The sequence below is a fragment of the Hylobates moloch genome, unplaced genomic scaffold, assembly GCF_009828535.3.
Source record: "Hylobates moloch isolate HMO894 unplaced genomic scaffold, HMol_V3 SCAFFOLD_9, whole genome shotgun sequence".
In the NCBI taxonomy this organism is placed as follows: Eukaryota; Metazoa; Chordata; class Mammalia; order Primates; family Hylobatidae; genus Hylobates; species Hylobates moloch.
The window spans coordinates 84,765,112-84,789,607 of NW_026652284.1; the positions used below are offsets into that span (position 1 = coordinate 84,765,112).

The 24,496-nt window shown below is 40.1% G+C and overlaps 1 protein-coding gene across 1 annotated transcript in view; it reads right to left on the reverse strand.

Moving 5' to 3' along the window:
* DPYS (dihydropyrimidinase) overlaps window positions 1-24,496 on the reverse strand; it is an 89,844-nt gene that overhangs the window by 50,462 nt on the left and 14,886 nt on the right. Inside the window, exons 2-6 of the mRNA XM_032758483.1 lie at window positions 23,703-23,861; window positions 19,779-19,958; window positions 16,707-16,896; window positions 2,040-2,196; window positions 464-605 (exon numbers count right to left, since the gene is read on the reverse strand). Of these exons, the coding sequence (XP_032614374.1) occupies window positions 464-605; window positions 2,040-2,196; window positions 16,707-16,896; window positions 19,779-19,958; window positions 23,703-23,861 (828 nt within the window). The remainder of the gene's footprint in view (window positions 1-463; window positions 606-2,039; window positions 2,197-16,706; window positions 16,897-19,778; window positions 19,959-23,702; window positions 23,862-24,496) is intronic.

A 24,496-nucleotide genomic window follows, 5' to 3' on the forward strand; every position in this document is an offset into this window, starting at 1 on the left:
AAGTGATCCACCTGCCTTCACCTCCCAAAGTGCTGGGATTATAGTTGTGAGCTAGTGAACCCTGCCCCTTCGTGTATTTTTTATCATTTCAAGTATTTGTGCCAATGACACAGGAGGCATTGGAATTCAAGAGCATGAGAAATCAAGCAGAAGGGCTATGCCATTTCAGAGAATTCAAGAATAACCCTCTTTGTCTGCAATCTTAATTCATCCCCTAATGTCTCTGCAAAATGGTGTGATGCATCGTCTAAACTAAAATAAACTACGCAGAGAAGATTATTTCTTTGCTGATGCTATACTCAGGGAATGGTGGTGGAGGTGATAGTATTGCATTCCTAGCTTCCTCCCTAGTAAAAACAATCAAAAAGTGTCTCTATGAAAATTGGTGCCACTCTCGTCCTCAGATGGGCAGGATCCTGGCTGAAGAACTAGGCAAAGCAAGGCTGGAACCTGTGAAACCCACCACGCCTTTTTCCCATATTACTGACATCCGATCTTCAACACCATTCACCCCATTGGGGATCTTGGTAAAATCATCCTTCCCAAGAGCTTTCTGGCAGGTGTTGAAAGTGCAGTTATCAGTCCCTGTTGTGGTTAGATCATCACTGTAAAAGAAAAAAACACAAGAGTGATGGGGTGAGTATACAGAATACGTTAGGAGGAAACTGCCATAACCTTTCCTAATCTCCTGACTCCCTTCTCAATTGAAGTCAGAAAAATGCAATGGAGAATGAGCAGTTTTTTCAAGAACATATTTCATCCCTCTCCTGTCTCTATTCTAGGAAGCACTTTCAGAGGACACACTGATAGGAAGCATGGTGCAAGACGGGTTAGGAAACCTGAGTTCTAAGCTCAGCTCCATCACTTACTAGCTCTGTGCTATGAGCTTGTCCGAGACTCCATTTCTCATCTAGAAATGGATAGTTACATGTACTTGATGAAGGTAACCTCAGAATCATCAGTAAATATGTGAGAGAAAACTCCTTGTGAGCAGAATACTCCATCCACAAAGACATCACCATGGTGATCCTCATGAATGGAGGGCAGGCCCTCCGGGGCAGTCCCTAGCCACACAGCCACACTGGGATCAACAGACGGTGAGATTGGCTGGGGATGCTGATATTACCAGGGACAGGAATCCTGCTTTGACTTGTGAGTAAACTTGGGGATGCTGAATCATGAAGGAGGAAGGAAGCTGAAAAGAACGGGTAAATGAACTCTTGTACAGTCTGTCATGAAAAACTCTTAGCTTGAGACTGAGTATCTGTGAATGGGGAGTGTCGGGATGTCCATGAATGGTAGAATTTTCTTTTTTCTTTTCTTTTTTTTTTTCGAGACAGGGTCTTGCTCTGTCACTCAAGTTGGAGTGCAGTGGCACTACTGCTGCTCACTGCAACCTCTGCCTCCTGGGTTTAAGTGATTCTCCTGCCTCAGCCTCCCGAGTAACTGGGATTACAGGCATGAGCCACCATGCCCAGCCAATTTTTGTATTTTTAGTAGAGATGGGGATTTGCCATGTTCATCAGGCTTGTCTCGAACTCCTGGCCTCATGTGATCCGCTGGCCTCAGCCTCCCAAAGTGCTGGGATTACAGGCATGAGCCACTGCATCTGGCCCTGGAATGGTAGAATTTTCAAGAAAAATGATCATATGTTCCCAGAAAGTAACAGGGTTACCTACACAAAAACCTAGTTCCCATATTATATCAGCATAGAAAAAATTCAACAATATTCTGATAAAAAGTAAGGCGTAATGAAGAGCTCTGGGTTTGGGCAACGAGAGATGAAAAAAGTCAGAAGAGAGTAAAGTTTCAGTGAAAATGATCTGATTTCTGTGAGTCTAGGAAAGGCTTTGACAACATATCATAGCATAATTAAGTCAATGTTTTTTGCTGTGCAGGTGAGGGGTACCCAGGGCCTGACAGGTCAAGTAGAAGAGAATACTGGGAGGTTAGTGGAGGGTCCAGATAGGAGGACGAGCTCCCCTCCACCCAAACCTTCTTTTGGCAATACACTTCCCAGTCATCGGCAAAATGATTACTTAGCCAACAGATTCATGAGGAAGTCAGGTGTTGAGGGGTCTGGTCGCAAAGGTGGACCCATGACATGGTGGGCTGCATGGTGCCATTCTTTATTCCAGTAGTGAGTGCCATCTGTGCCAAGACTGGCTGCTATGGGTTCACCATAGACCACCTTCCCTGGAAAGATTAAAAGAAGCATTCATCACTTTAATTTATTCTTAGGAGGACCATATGACAAACACATAAATATCAATCTTTTCTGCCCTAGCAGAGGGTAATAACTACAGTTTAGCAGAATCCCAAACTATAATTTACTTTTGTGGACAGGATTTAAAAATCCATGATGAACATAAATATGAATGAGAAACCTCTGTTAAGTATAAGCTATTCATATTTTAGATCCATTTTTATGGCCATATAACCTAGCAAAAGCTGGCTGGTATAAGAGCCATTCTAATGAAACCTTCTCCAAAACCCTACCAGATAAATGCTATTGTTATCTCCATAAAAAGATAAAAATAAAGCTATGGAGTAATAACTTCTTTACATTTACATTACATACACTCCATGTGGTGTGGAGAAGGTAGAATGTGAACCCAGAATTTGACTCCAGTGGTCCTAACTTTTATGCTTTACTACCCTGATGACAGATAATTATTAGTTAGGTCATATGGAATTCAACCACAGCATATCTCTGCTGCAAATCAATTGATAATCTTTTCATGCCCTTGAAAAAAAGAACTCCTCAAAAAACTTGTATTAAATGAAAGAACACTCAGATAATAAAGTCTTAGCCAGAAATGCATATTTTAAAAATCATGCAAATGAGGCCATCAAAAAAAGCGTACGATGTTAGAAAAGTTAATAGTGCACAGTGAATTTGAATTTAAAATCAGAATCCTATCTCTGATTAGCATTTGTCAGAATAATAGGTTTGCTGGCATCAACCTGATCAAATTCAGGCAATCATTAAGGAGAGTGCACAGTAGAGAGATGCTGGCATACCAAATTAGTTCACTCTGGTTCATCAGATGCTGCGTTTTAGTTAAAATCCTGATATATAACTGAAATTAACGACTTCCTCAGAGAGTACTGACAATAGATGGCCGCCAGTTGCCTGTCATATCAAATTGGAACACAGCACCCTATTATTTCATAGATCCTTCTCCAAACTAGCCATCTTCCACTAGCTAGCTTAGGAATTTGAAAAACCACGAAAGCAAGGCTTATTGAAGCCTAAGAACTTCAATTCTTAAGTAACCAAGTATCAATAAAAGTTATCCCCCAGGGACTTAGCCATGGCTAAGTTACTTTGCTTCCGTGATGTACCCTGCTGGATGAATCCTGTCCCCATTCAGATTCTTACTGCCCTATCCCCAGAAAAGGAGAAACACCATTAGCAACTCTTTCTAAATATAGAATAAGCAGCAATCATTTTTAGTGAATGAAGAGGTAATGTACTACCTACTGGAGAACTGGGAAGATGGACACGATATTTTATTTGCAAGTATGAAGAGACCTTCCTATTCCAAGGGAACGTCTTACAGATGCTTGGACAATGAAAACTCAGAGACTTGATCTGCAATCACTTTACAAGTTGCTGACTGAGGATTTTCCATGGTGCTTTATCATCGAGGAAAGATCCTTATCACATGTTCTATTCAATCACTTGGCCCATCAAGGTGATATGGGAATATAGTTCCAAAAGTTCTGCAATTTTAACAGCACTCAGGAAAAATTAAAAGTGTCAGCATCTACCGGGAGTCTGCCAGGACTGTTTTGAAACAAGATGACAGGTAATTTCCTTGGAAGGGCTTAGCTCCTTTAAAATGTGACAGGCCACTTTAGTGGTATATACAACAAGCTCTTCATTAACTGGGCTACTTTCAATTTTCTCCCCATTTAGTATCTGTTAATATCCAAAATAAAATTTAAAAAGTAAAAATTCCTAACTGCATATTCTATTTCCTATTTCACTATTTCTAAGACATTTTCAAAGGACTAAAAAGCATGCAAGAACTAAAAAGGGGAAGGAAAACAGGAGGCCTGGATAATCCATAAATTGGATAATCAAACTGGATAATTCAGCATAATTATGGGTTCTGTTAGATTTGGGCTAAAAATAAAATAACAAAAAAAATAGCTAACACATGCATACCATTCTATAGTTTGCAAGGCTCCCAAATACAATCTCATTTGACCTTCATAGCCGCCTTCATGCTGGTTTGACAGATGAAAAAATTGATGCTCAATGAGACTAATGTGCCCAACACACACTGGCACTAAGTGGTACAGCCAGAATTACAGTCATAGTATTATAATATCATATCATATGCACTATGTTACTAGGAAAAGTGCCATTTTTTATTACTTGGGAAAGAGCATGTATTTCTAAATGTTTAAGTCAACCACAGGCTATTTGTGGATGTGGCTGAGCATTTTTCCAATTTCACTTACTGATTTCATTTACTACACTTAGTTGGTTGGCAATGAAGAGTGCTCTATCTGTCTTCAGCCTAGTACTATTCTAATTACATTCACAACTGGAGGGTTTCAACAACTCTTAGGAGATAGGAACATTTTCACCATTAATCTCCTCCCACTGTCTTAGCAAGCTTCCCATTAGCTTGTATCGTCTCTACCCATAGATGTTCTCTCCTTATTTCTCCATTTTTTGGCTCAAACCCAAACAAAGAAAAGATTCTGCCCTTTATGATGCAACCTCCCACTTGAAGGAGTTTCACCCTTTGAGAGATACTCAAGATTTCCCAGTAATGAAGCAGGTCAAACCAATCCAAACTCTCCACTGACCAGACAACCCATTTATTAGAAGACGGTGATAGAGCAGATGTTAACACCTTGTCTGGATCTGCAAGCAACGCTTAATATTGAGTCCTGAGATCTGCTAGAGAAGGATGAAAGATGCAGAGAAAAAGCATAGGCATCCAGGAGCAAAAGCCCTGGCCACTAAATAAGAGGCCAAACATATTTATAGAAATAAATCTTCCTAGCCGAAAGGACAGAGCCAAACTTTCCTGGACTTTATTTTGATTCAAAACATTACATTTACAAAGGAAGAAAAGAATTGAGAAGGAAAATACATAGAAGCAGCTTGGTAGAATGGATCATACAGATTTAGGTTCAAATCCTGCTTTTGCTACTTTTTGGCTGGTGACATTGTACGAAGTAAGTCATTGTTTTTAGTCTGTTTTTCTCATCTATGAAATGGGATCACAGTGTCCCTCTAGGGCGGCAATTTTGTGAAGGTCAAATAAACTAATGTTTATGAAAGTACCCAGAATCTTCCTGGGACCCTGGAGACATTTCATGTTATGGGCTGAATTGTGTCCTCTGCCCAAATCCACATGTTGAAGTCCTAACCCCTGGTACCTCAGAATGTAACTGTATTTGGAAAAAGAATCTTTATGGAGGTAGTGAATTTAAAGTGAGGTCATTAGGGTGGGCCCTAATTCAATAAGACTGTGGTTCTTATACGAAGGGGAAATTTGGACACATATAGGGGAAGATAACGTGAAGACACAGGAAGAAGATGGCCATCTACAAGCCAAGAAGAAAAGCCTGGAACACATCCTTCCTCCACAGCTCTCAGAAGGAGCCAACCCTGTTCAACCCTGTTGTCACCTTGGTTTTGGACTTCGAAACTCCAGAACTGTGAGAAAATAAATTCCTGTTGTTTAAGCAGCCCAGTATGTGGCACTTTGCAACAGCAGCCATAGAAAACTCATACACTCCACAAATGTTAGTTTCCTGACAGCCACACAATTCTATTTTTTTAATGGCTAGCTTTTAACTGCTATGCAATTGGATGTAATGTAAATTATCTTGTTCTAAATTTAAAGGACAATGGAGTGTTCTGATGTTCATATGCAAGAAAGAAGAAAGGCAGCCTGGCTAACATGGTGAAACCCCATCTCTACTAAAAATACAAAAAATTATCCAGGTATGATGGTGCACACCTGTAGTCCCAGCTACTTGGGAGGCTGAGGCACGAGAATCACTTGAACCCAAAAGGTAGAGGGTGCAGTGAGCCAAGGTCATGCCACTGAACTCCAGCCTGGGCAACAGAACGCGACTCTTTTTCCAAAAAAAAGGAGAAGAAAGGAAACTTGAAACTCAAAATCACCTTGACTCAGTGGCACACTGATTCTTCCCACAGCTCTAGTGCCTAAGCATCAGTTCATTGCACGGAGTAAATGAAATTTGGTGTATTTTTGTTCAACACTGCCAAGCAGCACTCAGTGTGACTACTTGGGAAGAGAGGGGCCCCTGTGTGGATTTTTCTCCCCATCTTTTAAAACACAAGAGGAATATATGGGAGACAGAGTTTACATAAAATGGAAAATAGGAATTCCAAAGCCTCTGTTGACAAAAAGAGTCAAACTCTGTAAAATATTTGAAGAGATTCATTCTAAGGCAAATATGAGTAACCAATGGCCTGTGACACAGCCCTCAGGAGATCTGGAGAACATGTGCCCAAGGTGGTTGGGGCACAGTCTAGTTTTGTACATTTTAGGGAGATATGGGACATCAATCAAATACATGTAAGCTATACATTGTTCTGGTCCAGAAAGGCAGGACCGCTCAAAGTGGGGGCTTCCTGGTTATAGGTAGATGTCAAAATTTTCTGATTGGCAGTTGGTTGAAAAAGTTATTATCAATAGAAAGAAATGTTTGGATTATGATAAGGGGCTGTGGAGACCAAAGTTTTATCATGCAGATGAAGCCTCCAGGTAGCAGGCTTCAGAGAGAATAGATTGTAAATGGTTTTTATTAGACTTAAGGTCTGTGTTGATGTTAAATGCTGGTCAGCTTTTCCTGAATTCCAAAAGGGAGGAGGACATAATGAGGCATGTCCAACCCTCCCTTCCCAGCATGGCCTGAACCAGTGTTTCAGGTTAAGTTTGGAATGCCCTGACTGAGAGGAGGGGTCCATTCAGATGGTTAAGGGGCCTTAGAATTTTATTTTTGGTTTACACCTCTCTGCAAGAGAACTTTTTATTTTACAAAGATACGCCTATTAAGTAAAACTATAAGCAAAACTAAAACCAAATGAAATCAAATCAAATAAACGAAAATCAAATATACAAACACATTAAACAAACACAATCCAGCCCAGTTTACTGTCAGCTGCTTGAGATCTGAAATTGTCTTAATCATCTTAGCAAATCTAATGCCCAGAGCACAGTACCTAGCATGCGCTTGGCATCCAAGAACTTTGTTGTTTATGAAAAATATAAGCAAAATATTTTTTAAGTTCAAATGAGCATCATATTTTTACCCTAAAGAAAGGAACATGGATTTAAAATAGAGGTAAACTTTATTAAGACAAGCTAAAACAAGTTTAACTGTAAACCAAAACAACAGCAAAGCAGTGCATTGATAATTTCAGTCATAAATGGGAAACAAATAACACCAGATACATAGCAATTAGGGCATCAAGTTAAATTGCTTTGAGAAATTGCCACCATTCTAAACAAATCACAGAAAGGTAGTGAATTCATGAGCCTACAGGCTCTACTGGGAAGTACGAAGGTGAAGTGAACAATGTATTTCCTAAAAAGCCATTAATGATCCCATATGCCAATACTGTGGCAGAAAAAGAACATGTATAGCTACTCAGACCAAAATTTAAAAAGGGTCACTAAAGCCAATGACACACATTGACATATATATTCTTTGGACAAAAACTAGACTGGAGTGGGTGATAGAAGTCAGGGGCTGGCAGACTGGACTGTCCACATGAAACACAATGACAACTTGTTTGTCCAACTTCACACTTGGGCTGTGGAGCAAGGGAGACAAACTCTGCTTCTGGAAGAAAAGGATAACGCTTTAGGGAGAAACGCCTGATTCCCTTGCCTCATCTCTGAAAAAGTGTCTTCTCACAAGAAGGGTGGATGAGAACTAATCTAGTTCTATTAGGTTGGTGCAAAAGTAACTGTGGTTTTTCCCATTGAAAGTAATGGCAAAAACCGCAATTACTTTTGCACCAGCCTAATAGTTACTCGACTTGGATGAAAAAATACTTAAGCATGAAATGGGCATTCTTTGCAAACTGTCAAAGGTGACATCACTTTCGATGGCTTGTACTTGAAAGTTTCTTCTTTCTGTAACCTGCTTTTCACTTTTTATTGCAGAATGCTAAAAGAAAATATCAAGCATGAGCCAAAAGAAACCTCAGGCTTTGGATGCACTGAACATTCCCCACCTCTTCTTTCCCAGTTCACAAAAAAATCCTGGTGAAGACAGACAAAAGAGAAAGAATCCAGAGCTGCACTGGGGTTGAAAGAAGGATCATGGCTGACCAGGGTTTTGGTAGATTTGGGGAATGTGGAAAGCAGATGGGATGGCAATAATTCATAAAGAAAAGTTAGGGGGAGTGACAGCCTGACCTGAAGGAGTAGAGGGAGTCATGAAGAGCTTTCCTCCTGGGGCAGAAAGGGCAGTGAAGGGGAGGGGAGGAGGAGGTCTGGGTCTGTGAACACTCACCCTCACCTCTGCTGGGAAATGAAGCTTCTTAGGTGGTGTTGATGCTAGATTGAGGTCCCTGCACCTTAAACTGAAGCTGTCCAGTGACTATGCCCCATGTGCATTCACATAGCAAGTTCAGGAAACAGACATGCTTGGTGGAAGAGGAAATCCATGCCCGTTCCCACACTGACCAACTGAACTGTCCTGTCAACATATGGACAGCCAAGGATCACCAGACTTTTGAAGAAAACACAAACAGCACACGCACACACAAAAAGGAAGACCAGGAGTTTTAAAAACTGAAAAATTGGCCAGGCACAGTGGCTCATGCCTGTAATCCCAGCACTGTGGGAGGCAGAGGTGGGCGGATCACCTGAGGTCTGGAGTTAAAGACCAGCCTGGCCAACATGGCGAAACCCTGTCTCTACTAAAAATACAAAAATTAGCTGGGCATGGTGCTGGGCACCTGTAATCCCAGCTACTTGGGAGGCTGAGGCAGGAGAATCACTTGAACCTGGGAGGAGGAGGTTGCAGTGAGCTGAGATCGTGCCAGCCTGGGCAACAGAGTGAGACTCCATCTAAAACAAAACAAAACCCTGAAAAATTGAACTAGAAAGAAACAGAGTAACCCAGGAAACAAAAGAGAATTAAAAAAAAAATCTTCATCAGTATTCTTAGATTAAGAAGATAAGATGGGCCCAATGGTTCACGCCTATAATCCCAACACTTTGGGAAGCTGAGGCAGAAGGATCACTTGAGCCCAGGAGTTCAAAACCAGCCTGGGCAACATAGTAAGACTATGTCTTTATATAAAAATAAATAAATAAACAAATAAAGTACCAATTTTTTTTAAAAAAGAAAGTAATACATCTATTGAAAGAAAAACCTTAAAAAGAATAAGGAACCATGGAAAAAAAGAGCACTTAGAGAACAAGAACGTTTTCTTGGAAATAAAGGTGTGATTACCAAGACACAAGTTTATTAGAAGGGCAGGGAAAAGTAAACAAAAATATTTCCTAAAATGTATAGAAAAAATTTAAATTTTTTTTAGTTAAAAGACATGCAGGATTATGATGGAGTCCCAGGAAAACAGAGGACATGAATATGGAGGAAAATACGGAAGAAACATTTTCAGAATCAAAGCTCAGTCGTCAGATTGATAAAGCCCTCTGAACATGAAGGTGAATTTTTAAAAGGACTACTACTAAATATAGCCTTGTCAGAGGTGTTCCAGCCAGAGCAACTCCATCTTGAAGAGGGGCTGGGTAAAATGAGGCTGAAACCTCCTGGGCTGCAGAAACCGGATGTGGTAAAGAAGCTGGCCAAAACCCACCAAAACCAAAATGACAACGAGAGTGACCTCTGGTCATCCTCACTGCTCATTATATACTAATTATAATGTATTAGCTATAATGTATTAGCTAAAAGACTCTCCCACCAATGCCATGACAGTTTACAAATGCCATGCCAACGTCTGGAAGTTACACAATATGGCCTAAAAAAATGAGGAACTCTCAGTTCCAGGAATTCCCTGCCCCTTTCCTGAAAAACTCATGAATAATCCACCCCTTACTTAGCAGATATTCAAAAATTAACCATAGAAATACCCAATCAGCAGCCCCTGGGGCTGCTCTGTCTATGGAGTAGCCATGCTTTTGTTTCTTTACTTTTCTAATAGACTTGCTTTCACTGTGCTTTATGGACTCATACTCAACTATTTCTTGAGCAAGATCCAAGAACCCTCTATTGGGGTCTGGATTGGAACTCCTTTCCAGTAATAGTCTCAATGAAATTTCTGAATATCTAAAATGAAAAGAAATTATAAAAATCTTACAGATAATGAAAAGTTTGTGATAAGAAGACAAGAAATTGTATAGGGTTTTTCTGTTCCTCAGTAACATTGGATGCCAGCAGAGAAGGAAACTGTGCCTTCATAATTCAGAAGGATATATTTCAGAACCAAGAATTCCACGCCCATTCAAATCATCCAATAAGCCTGAAGACAAGGAATCAGAAAATTTACCTTTTACACACTTTTCCTTAAAAATTACCTGAAAATCTTCAAAGTAATTCAAGAAAAGGGGAGATATGGAAACCAGGAATCAGTATATCCAACCTCATTATCCCAGAATGACATCTCTACTGCAGGCTTAGCAAGCAGCTATCAAAAATGAAAGGGAAAGTCAGCAGATTCTCCTCCCACAAAGAATCTCTGCAAGCAGAGCTGATTCCATTCAATAGAAAGTATGATGAAGAGGCTAGAACTCTTCATGATATGGTAAAGAAGGCATATATTTCTTTTCTCAACCTATTTTAAAAGGAGCTAATTGGAAAAATGTCAGGAGAAACGAGAAACTTTACAAGACAATAATGGTCTAAATATGTAGCAAACTAAAATAAGGCATGCTTTTGAGTCCTATCGGAATGAAGAAAACTCACTTGACCTTGACACTTGGAAATTGCTTCTCTGAGAGTTAATTTGAATAACACTAACTTGCACTCCAAGTTAGTGCTATAAATTTCTCTGAAGTTCTCTTCTCACTAATTGTTTCTACAGAGAAGAGTATTTCCATAATTTTACCCTGTGACAGTTCTAAATTTTAGACTTAACCTATAGACAAAGCATGGAAGACCTAATTAGAGTTACATAGTCTGTGTAAAGATAATAATAGAGCTGGTAGACATCTGGAGGAGGCAGAAAGAGAGAGCACTTAGGGCCTCTTAAGTTTCTTCTTCAGCCTGTAGAGAAGAGATGTCAGGCCAGGCGTGGTGGCTCATAGCTGTAATCCCAGCTCTGTGGGAGGCCATTGTGGGAAGTTAGCCTGAGACCAGCCTGGGCAATATGGTGAAACCCCGACTCTACAAGAAATTTAAAAATTAGCCGTGTACAGTGGTGCATGCCTATAGTCCCAACCACCCTGGAGGCTGAGGCAGGAAGATTGCTTGAGCCCAGGAAATTGAGGCTACAGTGACCTGTGTTCTTGCCACTGCACTCCAGCTCCTGTGAGATCCTGCCTCTAAAAAAAAAAAAAAAAAAAAAGGAATAGCTAAAACATGTAAAATAAAACACATAAAATTAAATATATCATTTGAAGTGACATTTATTACTGACAAAACTCAGGAGGTGAGAAGTTTATAGGAACTAAATTATTCATTTTTCATAGTTGAGAGTTAAGCAATGCTGTCAAAAATTACAAATCACTACAAACTTATAGTTTAGGATTTTAGAGGTCACCACCAAAAACTAAAGATAGATAAGTTTAAAATCACTGGCTCTAACGAATGAGCTGAGGGAGATAGAAGATATTTACTTTCCATTTAACACTTCATCATTTCCACCCCCAAAATTAATCTTTTAATAATGATAAAAATAGCAAAATGATGATAATGTCTTAAATAAAAAATGTAAATGTAATGCCAAAACCCAAAAACCAATTACAATTACAAATTTTAAAACACCAAAGCCAGTGAGGTGTGGTGGCTGACTCCTGTAATCCCAGTGCTGTGGGAAGCTGAGGCAGAAAGATCGCCTGAGGTCAAGAGTTCAAGACCAGCTTGAATAACAAACGGAGACCTCATTTCTACAAAAAAATTTAAAAATTGGCTGGGTGTGGTGGCATACATGAGTAGTCGCAGCTACTTGGGATGGTGAGGTTGGGAGGATCATTTGAGCACAGGAGCTTCAGGCAGCAGTTAGCTAAGGTAGTGCTACTGCACTCCAGCCTGGGTGACAGAGAGACCCTGTCTCTAAAAATAAATAAATAAACCCAAAACCCATTAAATGCAAACTTGGTATCCAGGTTTCCCAACTTCAGATCACTTTCTCCTTTAACACAGGGGAGAGTGACAGAAAAAGTTTGGGCTTTGGGGTCACATAGACTTGGACTTGAATTCCAAGTCTAGCATTTACTAATAAAGTGATCTTTGGCTTAATTCACCAATCTTTCCCAAGCCTCAATTTCATCAGTTACAAAAGAGTGGTAAAATTGAGCATGAAGCATTATTATGACAATTTTTTAAAAGACAATGTGTATTAAAACACATCGATAAGAATATAGTAAAACCTGAAATAAGATAAAAGAGATTAAAATACTACCATGTGCCAGGCACATATTAAGCACTCAACAAGCTGTTAGTTGTTATTATTACTATCCCGTTCTTCTGGATATAGAGCTGGCAATTGAACAATAAAATCAAATTTAATAGCATTATATTTCTAGGCTACCACAATGAAGCAATCAATAATTGGATCTCCTTTGTGCCTCCTGGGGCCGTGATTCTCAGGCTTTCATATGCATATGAATCACCTGGGATTCTAGTTATAAATACACTTTCTGATTCAAGGAATCTGGATGGGCCCCAAGGCTCTGCATGTCTAAGGAGCTCCCAGGCAATGTGGAGGCTACATTCTAGGGACCACACTGTGAGAGTCAAGGCCCTTGAAGATAGAATGGGCTCCTGACGTCAGGCGATCCACCCGCCTCGGCCTCCCAAAGTGCTGGGGTTACAGGCATGAGCCACCTCGACCAGTCTAGCCAACATGGTGAAACCCTGTCTCTACTAAAAATACAAAAAAATTAGCTGGGCATAGTAGTGGGAGCCTGTAATCCCAGCTACTCGAGAGGCTGAGGCAGGAGAAGTGCTTGAATCCAGGAGATGGAGGTTGCAGTGAGCCAAGATCACGCCACTGCACTCCAGCCTGGGTGACAGAGTGAGGCTCTGTCTCAAAAAAAAAAAAGAAAGAATGGGCTGGCAATGGTATTTACAGATGGGAGATTTTCATAGTATAAATTTGTAAAACCGAATGATTTCTTATTTACATCTATCTTGCTCTTTTACATTTAGAAATGATGTTAGATAATAAATGAGTACAGACAGCATCTTCTGTAAAAGGTCAGTGTGGTCCAACAGCTCTTGTCCCACTGTACTACCCGGGGATCTGCCCTTTGGTTTGCTGATGCAGTCACCACGTGAACAGCTGGGCACAGTTTATGTCCAGCCCTTCCTCTTTGGGCCCCTGCTTGATCCCATGCCTTGGTCACATGCATGGTGTAGGGAATCTTTCAAACTATTTTATTCTGAAGCAATGTTGCCTCTTTGACAATTGCGCATGAGGGTATTTTCACAAGTATTATACTGTCACAGTGAGTCTGACTCAACTACAGCGTTTAGGGTGGTATTTTAAATATTTCATGTTTACAATTCCTTGGGGAAAATATGATCAATGTCCCAAAAATTACATATGCAGTTTGAACCCGCAATCCCACTTCTAGAAATCTACCCTCAAGATACCCAATTTGTGGTGGGCAGAAAGATGGAGCCCAACAGATGTCCACATCTTAATCCCCATAGCCTGTGAATATGTTACTTTACATGGCAAAGGGATTAATAGATATGATTAAATTAAGGCCCTTGAAACGGGGAGATTATCCTGAATTAATCAGGTAGGCTTAATATAAGGGGCCCTTAAAGTGAAAGAGAGAGGCGAAAAGGTCAAAATAATGTGATGTGAGAAGGTCTCAACCCATTGTGGCTGGTGCTGAAGATGGAGGAAGGGGCCACAAGCCAAGTAATGTGAGGGGCCTCGCAAGGGCTCACGAGGCAAGGGCTTCCTAGGACCTCAGGAAGGGATGCAGCCCTGCAGACACCTTGACTATAGCCCGGTGAGACCGATTTCAGGCTTCTGAACTCCAGAACTAATGTGTCTTTCACAAATTGAAATGGCATATGCATAAGGCCATCACTGTGGTTTCTCTTGAAACAGCTAAAGATTGGAAACAACCCAGATGTCCATCAATAGGGGACTTGTTGAATAAATGCAGTAGCATACCCTGCACTTACAAAAAAGAATGAGGAAAATCTCTGTATCTAATGTGGTCTGACCTTCAGAACATATTTTCAAGTGGAAAAGAAAGCAATGTGTAGACAAGGTGTATAGTATGCTACCTTTTATGTAGGAAAGAAGGACTATATTCTTATTTGGTAAAGAGAAACATGGTAAAGATAGGCCAGAAAAAAATTAATAAAAATCATTACTTATACTGTATGGGAAGAAGGAGCTAGAGAAGGCAAGTAAAACTTCATTGAACATTTTTATATATAATTTTGACTCTTGGACCATGTAAATGTTTTACAGATTCAAGAAATAATATTGAATTTTAAAATAATTTACAATAAAATTAAAATGTCTGTATTTACTAGTTTTCTGCCTATGATCTGTACTCTAAAACCCTCCCTAGACTTACTTTGCTCCTGATGGAATTCTATCCCAATGCAAAACAAATACCCAAGATCAAGAAACTGCTTCCTGACAGAACAGTCAAAATTGGAGCTTGAAGGTGTGTTAGAAGTGAAAATTTCTGCTGATTTCACTGTTCCTTAAATAATATTCTGACATTATGGACCCAGTACACGACTTAACAAAGGAAATAATTTTAGACCGACTCATCTCATAGAGCTGGCAACAGCACCATCTGGTGGGAAAAACCTATAACTTTAAAATTGCAGTACTTATATTTTCTTTTTTAAGGGGTGAAATTCTTTTACATGTGAGAGTAGCAATCAGAAATGGTTGGTTAGTAAGATATTATTAAATCCTACGTGAAATAAGCCTACTCTTAAGGCAAGATATTGATGGATTACATTTTAAAAGTGCACACAGCTTGCACAAAATCATTACTGAACCTTAATGCAACAAGAAGGAATTTTGACAAAATTTGTTTTGGTATCAATTATATACATGCCAAAACCATGCGGTGGGTCATGCTTGTAATTCCAACATTTTAGGAGGCCAAGGTGAGAGGATTGCTTGAGCCCAGGAGTTCGAGACTAACCTGGGCAACATGGCAAGACCCTGTCTCTACAAAAAATTTAAAAATTAGCTGGTCATGGTGGCGCATGCCTGTGGTCCCAGCTACTTGGGAAGCTGAGATGGGAGGATCACTTGCAAGTTAGAGGCTGCAGTGAGCCGTGATTGTACCACTGCACTCCAGCCTGGGCAACAGAGTGAGACCCATTATTTTTATAATGAATCTTATAAAAATACAGCCTGTTTTAATAAAAAGCAAACAAAAACAGCAAAGTTGAATTATAACACTATCTCTGATTATCTGTATTCCTAAAATTGAGATGGCAGAAGCTACCATTGGGACTAAAGTCATTGAGTAAAATGCACCTTGTTTTTCATCCTTTCTCTACCAGTATTGGCAAAAGAATGAAATCATTTCTTTGCCCAGTGCTTATCAAAAATAGGAGATTTTCTCTTTCCTTTAAGATGAGTATTTACATACTAGGCTGAACCAGATAACTGAGGCAATTAGGCAGTTTGGGGTAAAAATAACTTAGATTTTAAAATCTTAAAATAACCATCATAAAAATACCATTCGGATAATTGCTTCAATTGCTCCCACATCCAAGTGGCTGTCAGATGAATCAATTCAATTCAAAAGAAATTTATTGAGCATGTACTAGGTGCCTTGCACTGCCCTGATTCAGGTAGTGGGAAGGGTAGTGGAGCTGCCTAAGAGATAGGGAAGCTTCTTCAAAATTAACGAAAGAGGGCTAGGCATGGTGGCTCACACCTGTAATCCCAGCACTTTGGAAGGCTGAGGCGGGTGGATGATTAGAGGTCAGGAGTTTGAGACTAGCCTGGCCAACATGGTGAAACCCCGTCTCTACTAAAAATATAAAATTTAGCCGAGTGTGGTGGTGCTCACCTGTAATTCTAGCTACTCAGGAGGCTGAGGCAGGAGAATCGCTTGAACCCAGAAGGCGGAGGTTGCAGTGAGCTGAGATCACACCATTGCACTCCAGCCTGGGCAACAAAGCGAGACTCCATCACAAAACAAACAACAAACAAAAACCGGAGAGCTTTGCATTTAACTATGATATTTAAAAGTGGCTGCTAGTGGCATTGAGTGTGGGGGCATGTGGCTAAAGGAAATGTCCTGGGGTCCCAAGGATGGAGAAGAAATAACAAATGAAACCTGAAGGTAGAGAGGCAAGGATGAAGATGAACAAAAGTGGGGGAAAACAGACACACATAAGGGTAAATGAAACCAGGAGGCTAAGAAAAAGGGAGGAAGAAAAGTGGAAATCCACGTGCACTTTCTCCTAAACTGAAGCAGAGGCTACGGACATGGACTTTCCTCTTCAGCTAACACTGAGTTCTAAGTGAGGTTACATTCGGGAATTACCGTCTCTCCTTGCATCCGCTATCACCTTAGCTGCAGACTTGCTCATCACATGCACAATGTAGAGAGGACAGTTCACAGCGCTGGCTATGGTGATGGCTCTCAGCGTGGCCTCTGCCTCCACTGCCTCTGGGCGGCACAGCTCGTGGCCCTCAGGGCCTGTTATCCCCAGAGCCAACATCTTCTTTGCTCCCTAAAAAGACAGCAGGAATGTGTATATGTGCAAGGAAGGTTTACTAATGACAGATATCATTATTTTATCATAAATTAAATGCAATGCCAGGCTTTTGATCTGTTAGGTATAGGGGTGTGTGTGTATGTGTGCATGTGTGTATATGAACATATTTGTGTAAATATATATATAACACATATATATAACATGTATATTTGGTAAAAATAATTTTGATCTTCTAATCATGTAAGTTAATTTTCCATATGCATATTTTAGCATCACTTTTTTTTATTGAAAAGAGGAAAAAGCAAGCACAGGCAACCAAAGCAGAAATAGACAAATGGGATGACATCAAGTTAAAAAGCTTCTGCATAGCAGAGGAAACAATCAACAAAGTGAAGAAACAACCCACGAAATGGGAAAAAGTATTTGCAAACTACCCATCTGACAAGGGATTAATAACCAGAATATATACAAAACTAAAACAACTCTACAGGAAAAAAAATTAACAATCTGATTTAAAAATGGGCAAAAGATTTGAATAGAGATTTCTTCAAAGAAGACATACAAATGGCAAACAGGTATATGAAAAGGTGCTCAACATCACTGATCATCAGAGAAATGCACATCAAAAGTACACTGAGATATCATCTCACCCCAGTTAAAATGGCTTATATTAAAAAGACAGGCAATAACAATTGCTGGTAAGGATGTGGAGAAAAGGGAACCTATGTACGCTGTTGGTGGGAATGTAAATTAATAAAACTGCTATGGAGAATAGTTTGGAAGTTCTTCAAAAGACTAAAAACAGAGCTACCATATGATCCAGCAGCCCCACTGCTGCACATATATGCAAAAGAAAGGAAATCAGTATATCGAAGAGATATACCTGCATTCCCATGTTTGTTGCTGTACTGTTCACTACAGCCAAGATCTGGAAGCAACCTAAGTGCCCATCAACAGATGAATGGATAAAGAAAATGTGGTACATATACACAAGGGAGTACTATTCTGCCATAAAAAAGAATGAGATCCAGTCATTTGCAACAACATGGATGGAACTGGAGGTCATTATGCTCAATGAAATAAGCCAGACACAGAAAGACAAACATTGCATGTTCTCACTTATGTGTGGGGTCTAAAAATTGAAACGGTTAAACTCATGGAGATACAGAATAGAAGGATGGTTACTAGAGGCTGGGAAGGTTAGTAGGGAGGGACGGCGGTGGGGAGAGGGGGGAAGGTGGGGATGGTTTGTGTGTAAAAAAAAAAGAATGAATGAATAAGATCTAGTACTTGATAGCGCAACAGGGGCACTATAGTCAATAATTGCACCTTTTGGCCAGGTGCAGTGGCTCATGCCTGTAATCCCAGCACTTTGGGAGGCTGAGGTGGGAAGATCACAAGGTCAAGAGATCGAGACCATCCTGGCTAACACAGTGAAACCCCGTCTCTACTAAAAATACAAAAAATCAGCCGGGCATGGTGACGGGCGCCTGTAGTCCCAGCTACTCGGGAGGCTAAGGCAGGAGAATGGCGTGAACCTGGGAGGTGGAGCTGGCAGTGAGCCGAGATCGTGCCACTGCACTCCAGCCTGGGCAACAGAGCAGGACTCCATCTCAAAAAAGAATAATAATAATAATAATAAATAATAAATAATTGCACCATTTAAAATAACTAAAATAATATAATTGGATTGTTTGTAACACAAAGGGTAAATTCTTGAGGGAATGGATACCCAATTTTCCATGATATGATTCTTATGCATTGCAAGCTTGTATCAAAATATCTCATGTACCTCATAAATATGTACACCTACTATGTACCCCACAAAAATAAAAAAATTTAAAAAGAAAAGGTGAAAAAGATACGAAGTTATTTCTAATCACATTCTTTGAAAAGCAATATCTATATTTAAGAGTTAATATTGATTCAAACAAAATAAAAATACTGTGGATCCTTGTTGAAGTGACTCACTGTCATACTATGTAATCAGTTTTACTTTTCTTATGGAATAATGCTCTTCACTTGCTCCCCAATCCAACCCACTAAATGGCATTGGACCTGTTATCTTTCTTCTTCAAAATGTTATTTCTTCCTTACAAAAAGAGCATGAAGTCCAGACTTAGAGTGGTAAAAAGACTTCCTAGTGTCATGAAACTATAAAGCAGAAGAGTCCAATTTAAACCCTGGTCTGTTTTTTGTTTTGTTTTGTTTTTACAGCTCACACACTATTCTCATTATTCCTCTCTGCCTTGTGGCCACTGAGCCTCAATCTCACTCACTTTAATGGGAGCTGAGCCTCAGGAGATCAAAAAAAAGTCAGCTAATATAAAGGGCAAGAGACAGCTCTTTAAATCTTGCAGATGGTGTACCCTTCAAGCATTAATAATGGGACTAACATGAGAAATAAATATCATCTAGTTTTCTCCAGAGCACATTTTAATATCCAGTTTCTGAAAAGAGCAGGGCTTTAAACCACTACCTAATACACTGCTTAAGTCATCAGATGACACTGATGTTGTCTACGTTTTGGTATTCTGAACCAGCAGCCTGAGCTTCTGAAAAACAACAACAAAGCCAAAACTATGCTGGAGGACACAAAGAAAAGTATTTGTGTTTTCATAACGGCACATGTTTGAGATCTAAGAACTGGTTTGCAAAGGGGAAATCCTCATTCTAGTACTTATACCACCTGTATAAAGCTGAGAGCAGGGACTCAAGTAAATGGAGTTGGGAGTTTCTGAGCCACAGAAAATCCGTTTCTGAGCCACGGAAAATCCATTTCTGGATTTCTCATCTTCCAATGCATTAAATGAGTTTACCTATGTAGGCCCAATCATCTTCACCTTAAGTTATGGCTGCTGTCATTTCTGTAGAAGCTTTGGAATGCAAATGCGTACCTCTGCAATTAAGTCTCCATTTTCTGCATGGACCTGGGCAATTGCTCCAATTTCCTTGCACTGAGAGAAGGCTTCATACAGCTCCAGGTCTGTCACCATGTACAGATCTTTATAGGCCATAAACATCTTGAAAGAGTTAACACCTTTATCTTGCACAAGGATTTTCATTTCTTCTTTAACCTAAAAGGAAGCAGCAACCATAACAACAATACGTTAGTCTAATTTAAATGTTAATTTCAACATTCTCTAAAACGTCACATTCGGAAGAGAACTAAGTAAAATAAGGACAATAGTTTAGTTCCACAAAAATGCAATCAAGGCCTTGATCTTTCTCCCAGGTTATACCCCATTTCATCTGATAAACTGCTGCTGCTCTCACACTTTTAAATCATGAAAAAGTGAATAGCTTTTCCCAAAGTGCTTTATTTCTGTACTTCGATATAAAATTCTCTGCATCTATCTCCCGATTCGAGGAAATTATTCTAAAAAATGACCTTGAAGCCATGTTGGCAGCAACAGAAGAAATCATGGATCCAGCAGGAATGAACATTAATGTGAGGTAAGGATTCCGGTTCAAATCTGAAAGCCACGGGTGGAGTTCTTAGAAGGAGGAAGTAGAAGATGCAGATGGACCCAGGCATGCCCGAGAAAGCACGAACTCATGGTTTAGCTGTAGAGCCAGCTGTGGCGGGCATGGGACCCATTGACAGCTCCTAGGAGGTGAGAGCTGGAGACTCAACTCTGGATCCGTTGGAAGTTCAGAGGCCTTCAGGGTTGCCAGGGGTCAGGGGCAAGTTAATATCAAAGCTATCTCAATAATTGCTCTTTTTTTTTTTTTTTTTTTGAGACAGAGTCTTGCTCTGTTGCCCAGGCTGTAGTGCAGTGGCGTGATCTTGGTTCACTGCAACCTCCACCTCCCAGATTCAAGTGATTCTCCCCCCTCAGCCTCCTGAGTAGCTGGGATTACAGGCATGCACCACCATGCCCAGCTAATTTTTGTATTTTTAGTAGGGATGGGGTTTCGCCATGTTGGCCAGGCTGGTCTTGAATTCCCGACCTCAAGTCATCTGCCCACCTTGGCCTCCCAAAGTGCTGGAATTACAGGCATGAGCCACCGCGCCCAGCCTCAATAATTGCTTTTGTAGGTCAGATTCAAGTCTCAATAAGGATCAAAAATTTCAAAGGAAAAACTCAGGTTTTTCCAAATAAGACTGTTTGAACTTCTATATGTTAAACACACCCACACCCACCCACCCACCCACACATACACATACAATGAAAAACGTAACAAGCATAGGATTATTGCTCTTAGCTAATAAAAGTTCTTTCAATTTGATAAGAAAAACATGTTGAAAAATGTTGCCAACAATTCATGGAGTAATAAATGACTAACAACACGTGCAAGAAATAAACTTCTTACTAACTAAAAAGCGCAAAATAAAGCAGTGTAGTTCTACTGAGTCAGCAAAGTTTAAGAATGATAATATTACACGTGAATTTACTCATTGCTACCACTGTTTATTCCCTTGGAAATGTCCCTCCCTTTTCTTGATGGTGCTGATCACTCAGCATAGCAGTCCTTACTTGCTGATCCCCTGTCTGCCCCACTAGGATTTCAGCCCCATGAGAGAAGGGGCCTCGTAAGGCTTGTCCACTGCTGTATCCTAGAACAGTGCCTGGTGCATAGTGCCCACTCAATAACTATTTATTGAATAAATTAATTACTACTTAATTAATATAGAAAAAAGCACCAAAATATTGAGAGTGGACAAGTGATGGAATGTGCTCCAAGTTAGGTTAAGTGACAACAGCAAGGGACAGAACATGGGACAGTGCACCTCATTTTTTTCCCCTAACAGTTTCTAATTTTTTACAATGAGTACCTTAGTTTTATAGTCAGAAAAAAAAATGCTTGAAACATTGTTAGCATATTCACATAATGGGCTTCCAAAGGGGATTATGATCTGCATTGCTTACATGAAATATCTTTTGCTCCCTGAGTAGAAGAGCCCTCATTAATCATCCCTGCCATCCACATCCATGGAAGAATCTCATTATACAACTTGCAAGCATATTAGCTTCAGCCTTGCTCCTCCAAAAGTGTGGCGCCTAAACCAGCAGCAGCAGCGTCACCTGGTTGCTTGCTAGAAATGCAGACTCTCAGGTCCCACCTGCCCCTAACCTACTGCTATGGGTTGACTTGTGTGAGCCCAAAATTCATATGTTGAAGTCCTAACGCTTTGTTTGGAAATAGAGTCCTTGCAGATGTAATTAGTTAAGATGAGGACACGAGCATGTGCGCTTTATCCAACGTAACTGGTGCCCTTATATCAAGTGGAAACTGGGATGCAGACCTGCCACGGGGAGAATATCATATGAAGATGAAGGCAGAGATTGGGGTGATGCTTTTACAAGACAAGGAATGCCAAAGGTTGTCAGCAAACTACCGGAAATTAGGAGAGAGGAACGGAACAGGTTCTCCCTCAGAGCCCTCAGAAGGAACCAAACCTGCTAACACCTAAATCTCAGACTTCTGGCCTCCACAGCTGTGAGGCAGTAAATGTCTGTTGTTTAAGCCATTCTGTTTGTGGTACATTCTGTCTGCTAGGGTTACAGCAGCCCTAGCAAACGAAAACCCACCCTGAACAGAATCTGCAATCTGCATTTTAACAAGGTTTACCAGGTGACTCTTTGCATACTAAAGTGTGAGAAGCACTGATAAGGACAAACACCATCACCTTTGCTCCATCTTATAAAATAGGAGAATAGGAAAACGAAGAGAGGGAAGGAAAGGAGGGAGGGAAGAGAAGAAAAGAAAGAAGGAAGGGAGGAAGGGAGGCAGGGAGGGAGCGAGGGAGGGAAAAGAAGAAGAGAAGGGAGGGGAGGGAAGGGAAGAAAAGGAGGGACGATCCTAAAAGCATAAGAGTTCAGATGCATCACTAAAAATGGCATTTTTGGAGAAAAACTAACTTTAGCTGTGGACTATAAACCTTGCTATTATGTTTGCTGAACTGTTAAAGATTGACTATTTGTTTTAGATTAACTTGCTGTCTAAAGCCAGAGTTTGTGGGGGATGTGAGATTATAAGTTACTCAAATAATGTCCTAATGGTGAACTCTTTCTGGTAAAAAGATTGCTCAATTAAGTGCAATGTGGAAAACATGTTGCAATTTAAATTCCAAGTAAAAGTTTCTTCCAAAATTCACACACAAATTTATGTGGGAGGAAATCAACATATTTTAACATCTCTCAAAACTGTCTTTTCTATCTAAATCATGTTATTTCTGCCATGACCTGGGCAATTAGTGGACATGGAAGGTTGCTTTAAGCTCTACTACGAAATGATCTGACCAGGTGGTAACATTAGCAGAGTAGGAAGATCACTCGGTCAAGATACAGCTTGGAGAAGACTCTGGAAACAGTCCAGGCCTGTCCCTTCCTCTCTAAAGAAGGCTCATGAGTGGGAAGGCAGGCTTCTAGTTCTAGAGAATTCTAAATTTAGAATTTCCTTGATTTTTTTTTTTGAGAAATTAAACCTTTTTTATTGAAGTTCTAACCTGTAGGAAAATACTGTTTAAAAGATTCTGGGGATATTGAATTTAAGAAAAAGAGAAATCAGTATATTAAACATTACACTTAAAGCATTGATGATTCACTGATTAAATATTAGGAGAAGCTGTTATGTATGAGCATAAAAGATTTATCCTATTGTCTTTATATGATTTTTTTAATTTAGCTTTTAAAATTGGTAATACTTTGCAGAATTAAAAATTCAAAAGATACAAAAGAATATGCAATGAAAAGTCTTCCTGCCAGTTCTGTCCTCCAGTTATCTAGGAAGCAATCAACGTCACCAGTTTCTTGCTCTTATGCAGAGTGAGGACAAGAGGATAACGGGAACACATTGAAATCCAGGTGCTTTACCTGGTCACTCCACCACGTCACTGCCACATGAAGGCTGTAGTCGCAGCAAACTTTGGGATCAGCCCAGCTTCGCCAGGTCTCGAAGGCCTCAATGAGGGAGCCACCTTTCTGAGGGATGGCGAAATCAATAATCATGGTGGTGCCTCCTGCGAGAGCAGCCTGGAATCATAAGAGGTTTTCAACAAATTAGCTATCAGTTTCCCAGTTAAGTCATTTATCATCTTGAACAATGTGCATTTGTAAGCACTTGGGCAAACTCGATGGGTCCAGGAAATTGCAAAAAGATGCTGCCTGCTTCAATGTCCCAGAAGGGCATGAATAGACTTTTCATAAACTCAGTTTAAAGTATTAAACCTGCTGGAATTTCTTCTGCAAAAAGAATGTCATATCTGATAAGATGAAAATGGCTTTGACTCAAAACTGAGTGAGGATTGTAAAGAAAAATCAAAATGGAAAAGTGGAAAAAACGCACATATTTTTGTTCTTGAGAAGTGATATTCATTATTATAAGATTCCATTTTATTAGAATCCATCCTGATGAACTGTATCTCTAACTGCCCTGTGGTCCTCTCAGAATCCTGGGGGACTTACATGGTTCCGGTCTTGCCTTCATTCCCAGAAACCAAATGGTGACCGCTTTATCTTTCTTAGATTTGTACCTGTCCCTCTGTCCACTGCTACCACCCTGGTCTTAGTTCAGATCCTTCTCATTCCTCATCTTGACTATTGTAACAGAGTCCTGATTGATCTTCATCTCCCACTCCCTCCAATACAAACCCCTCATTGCAACGAGA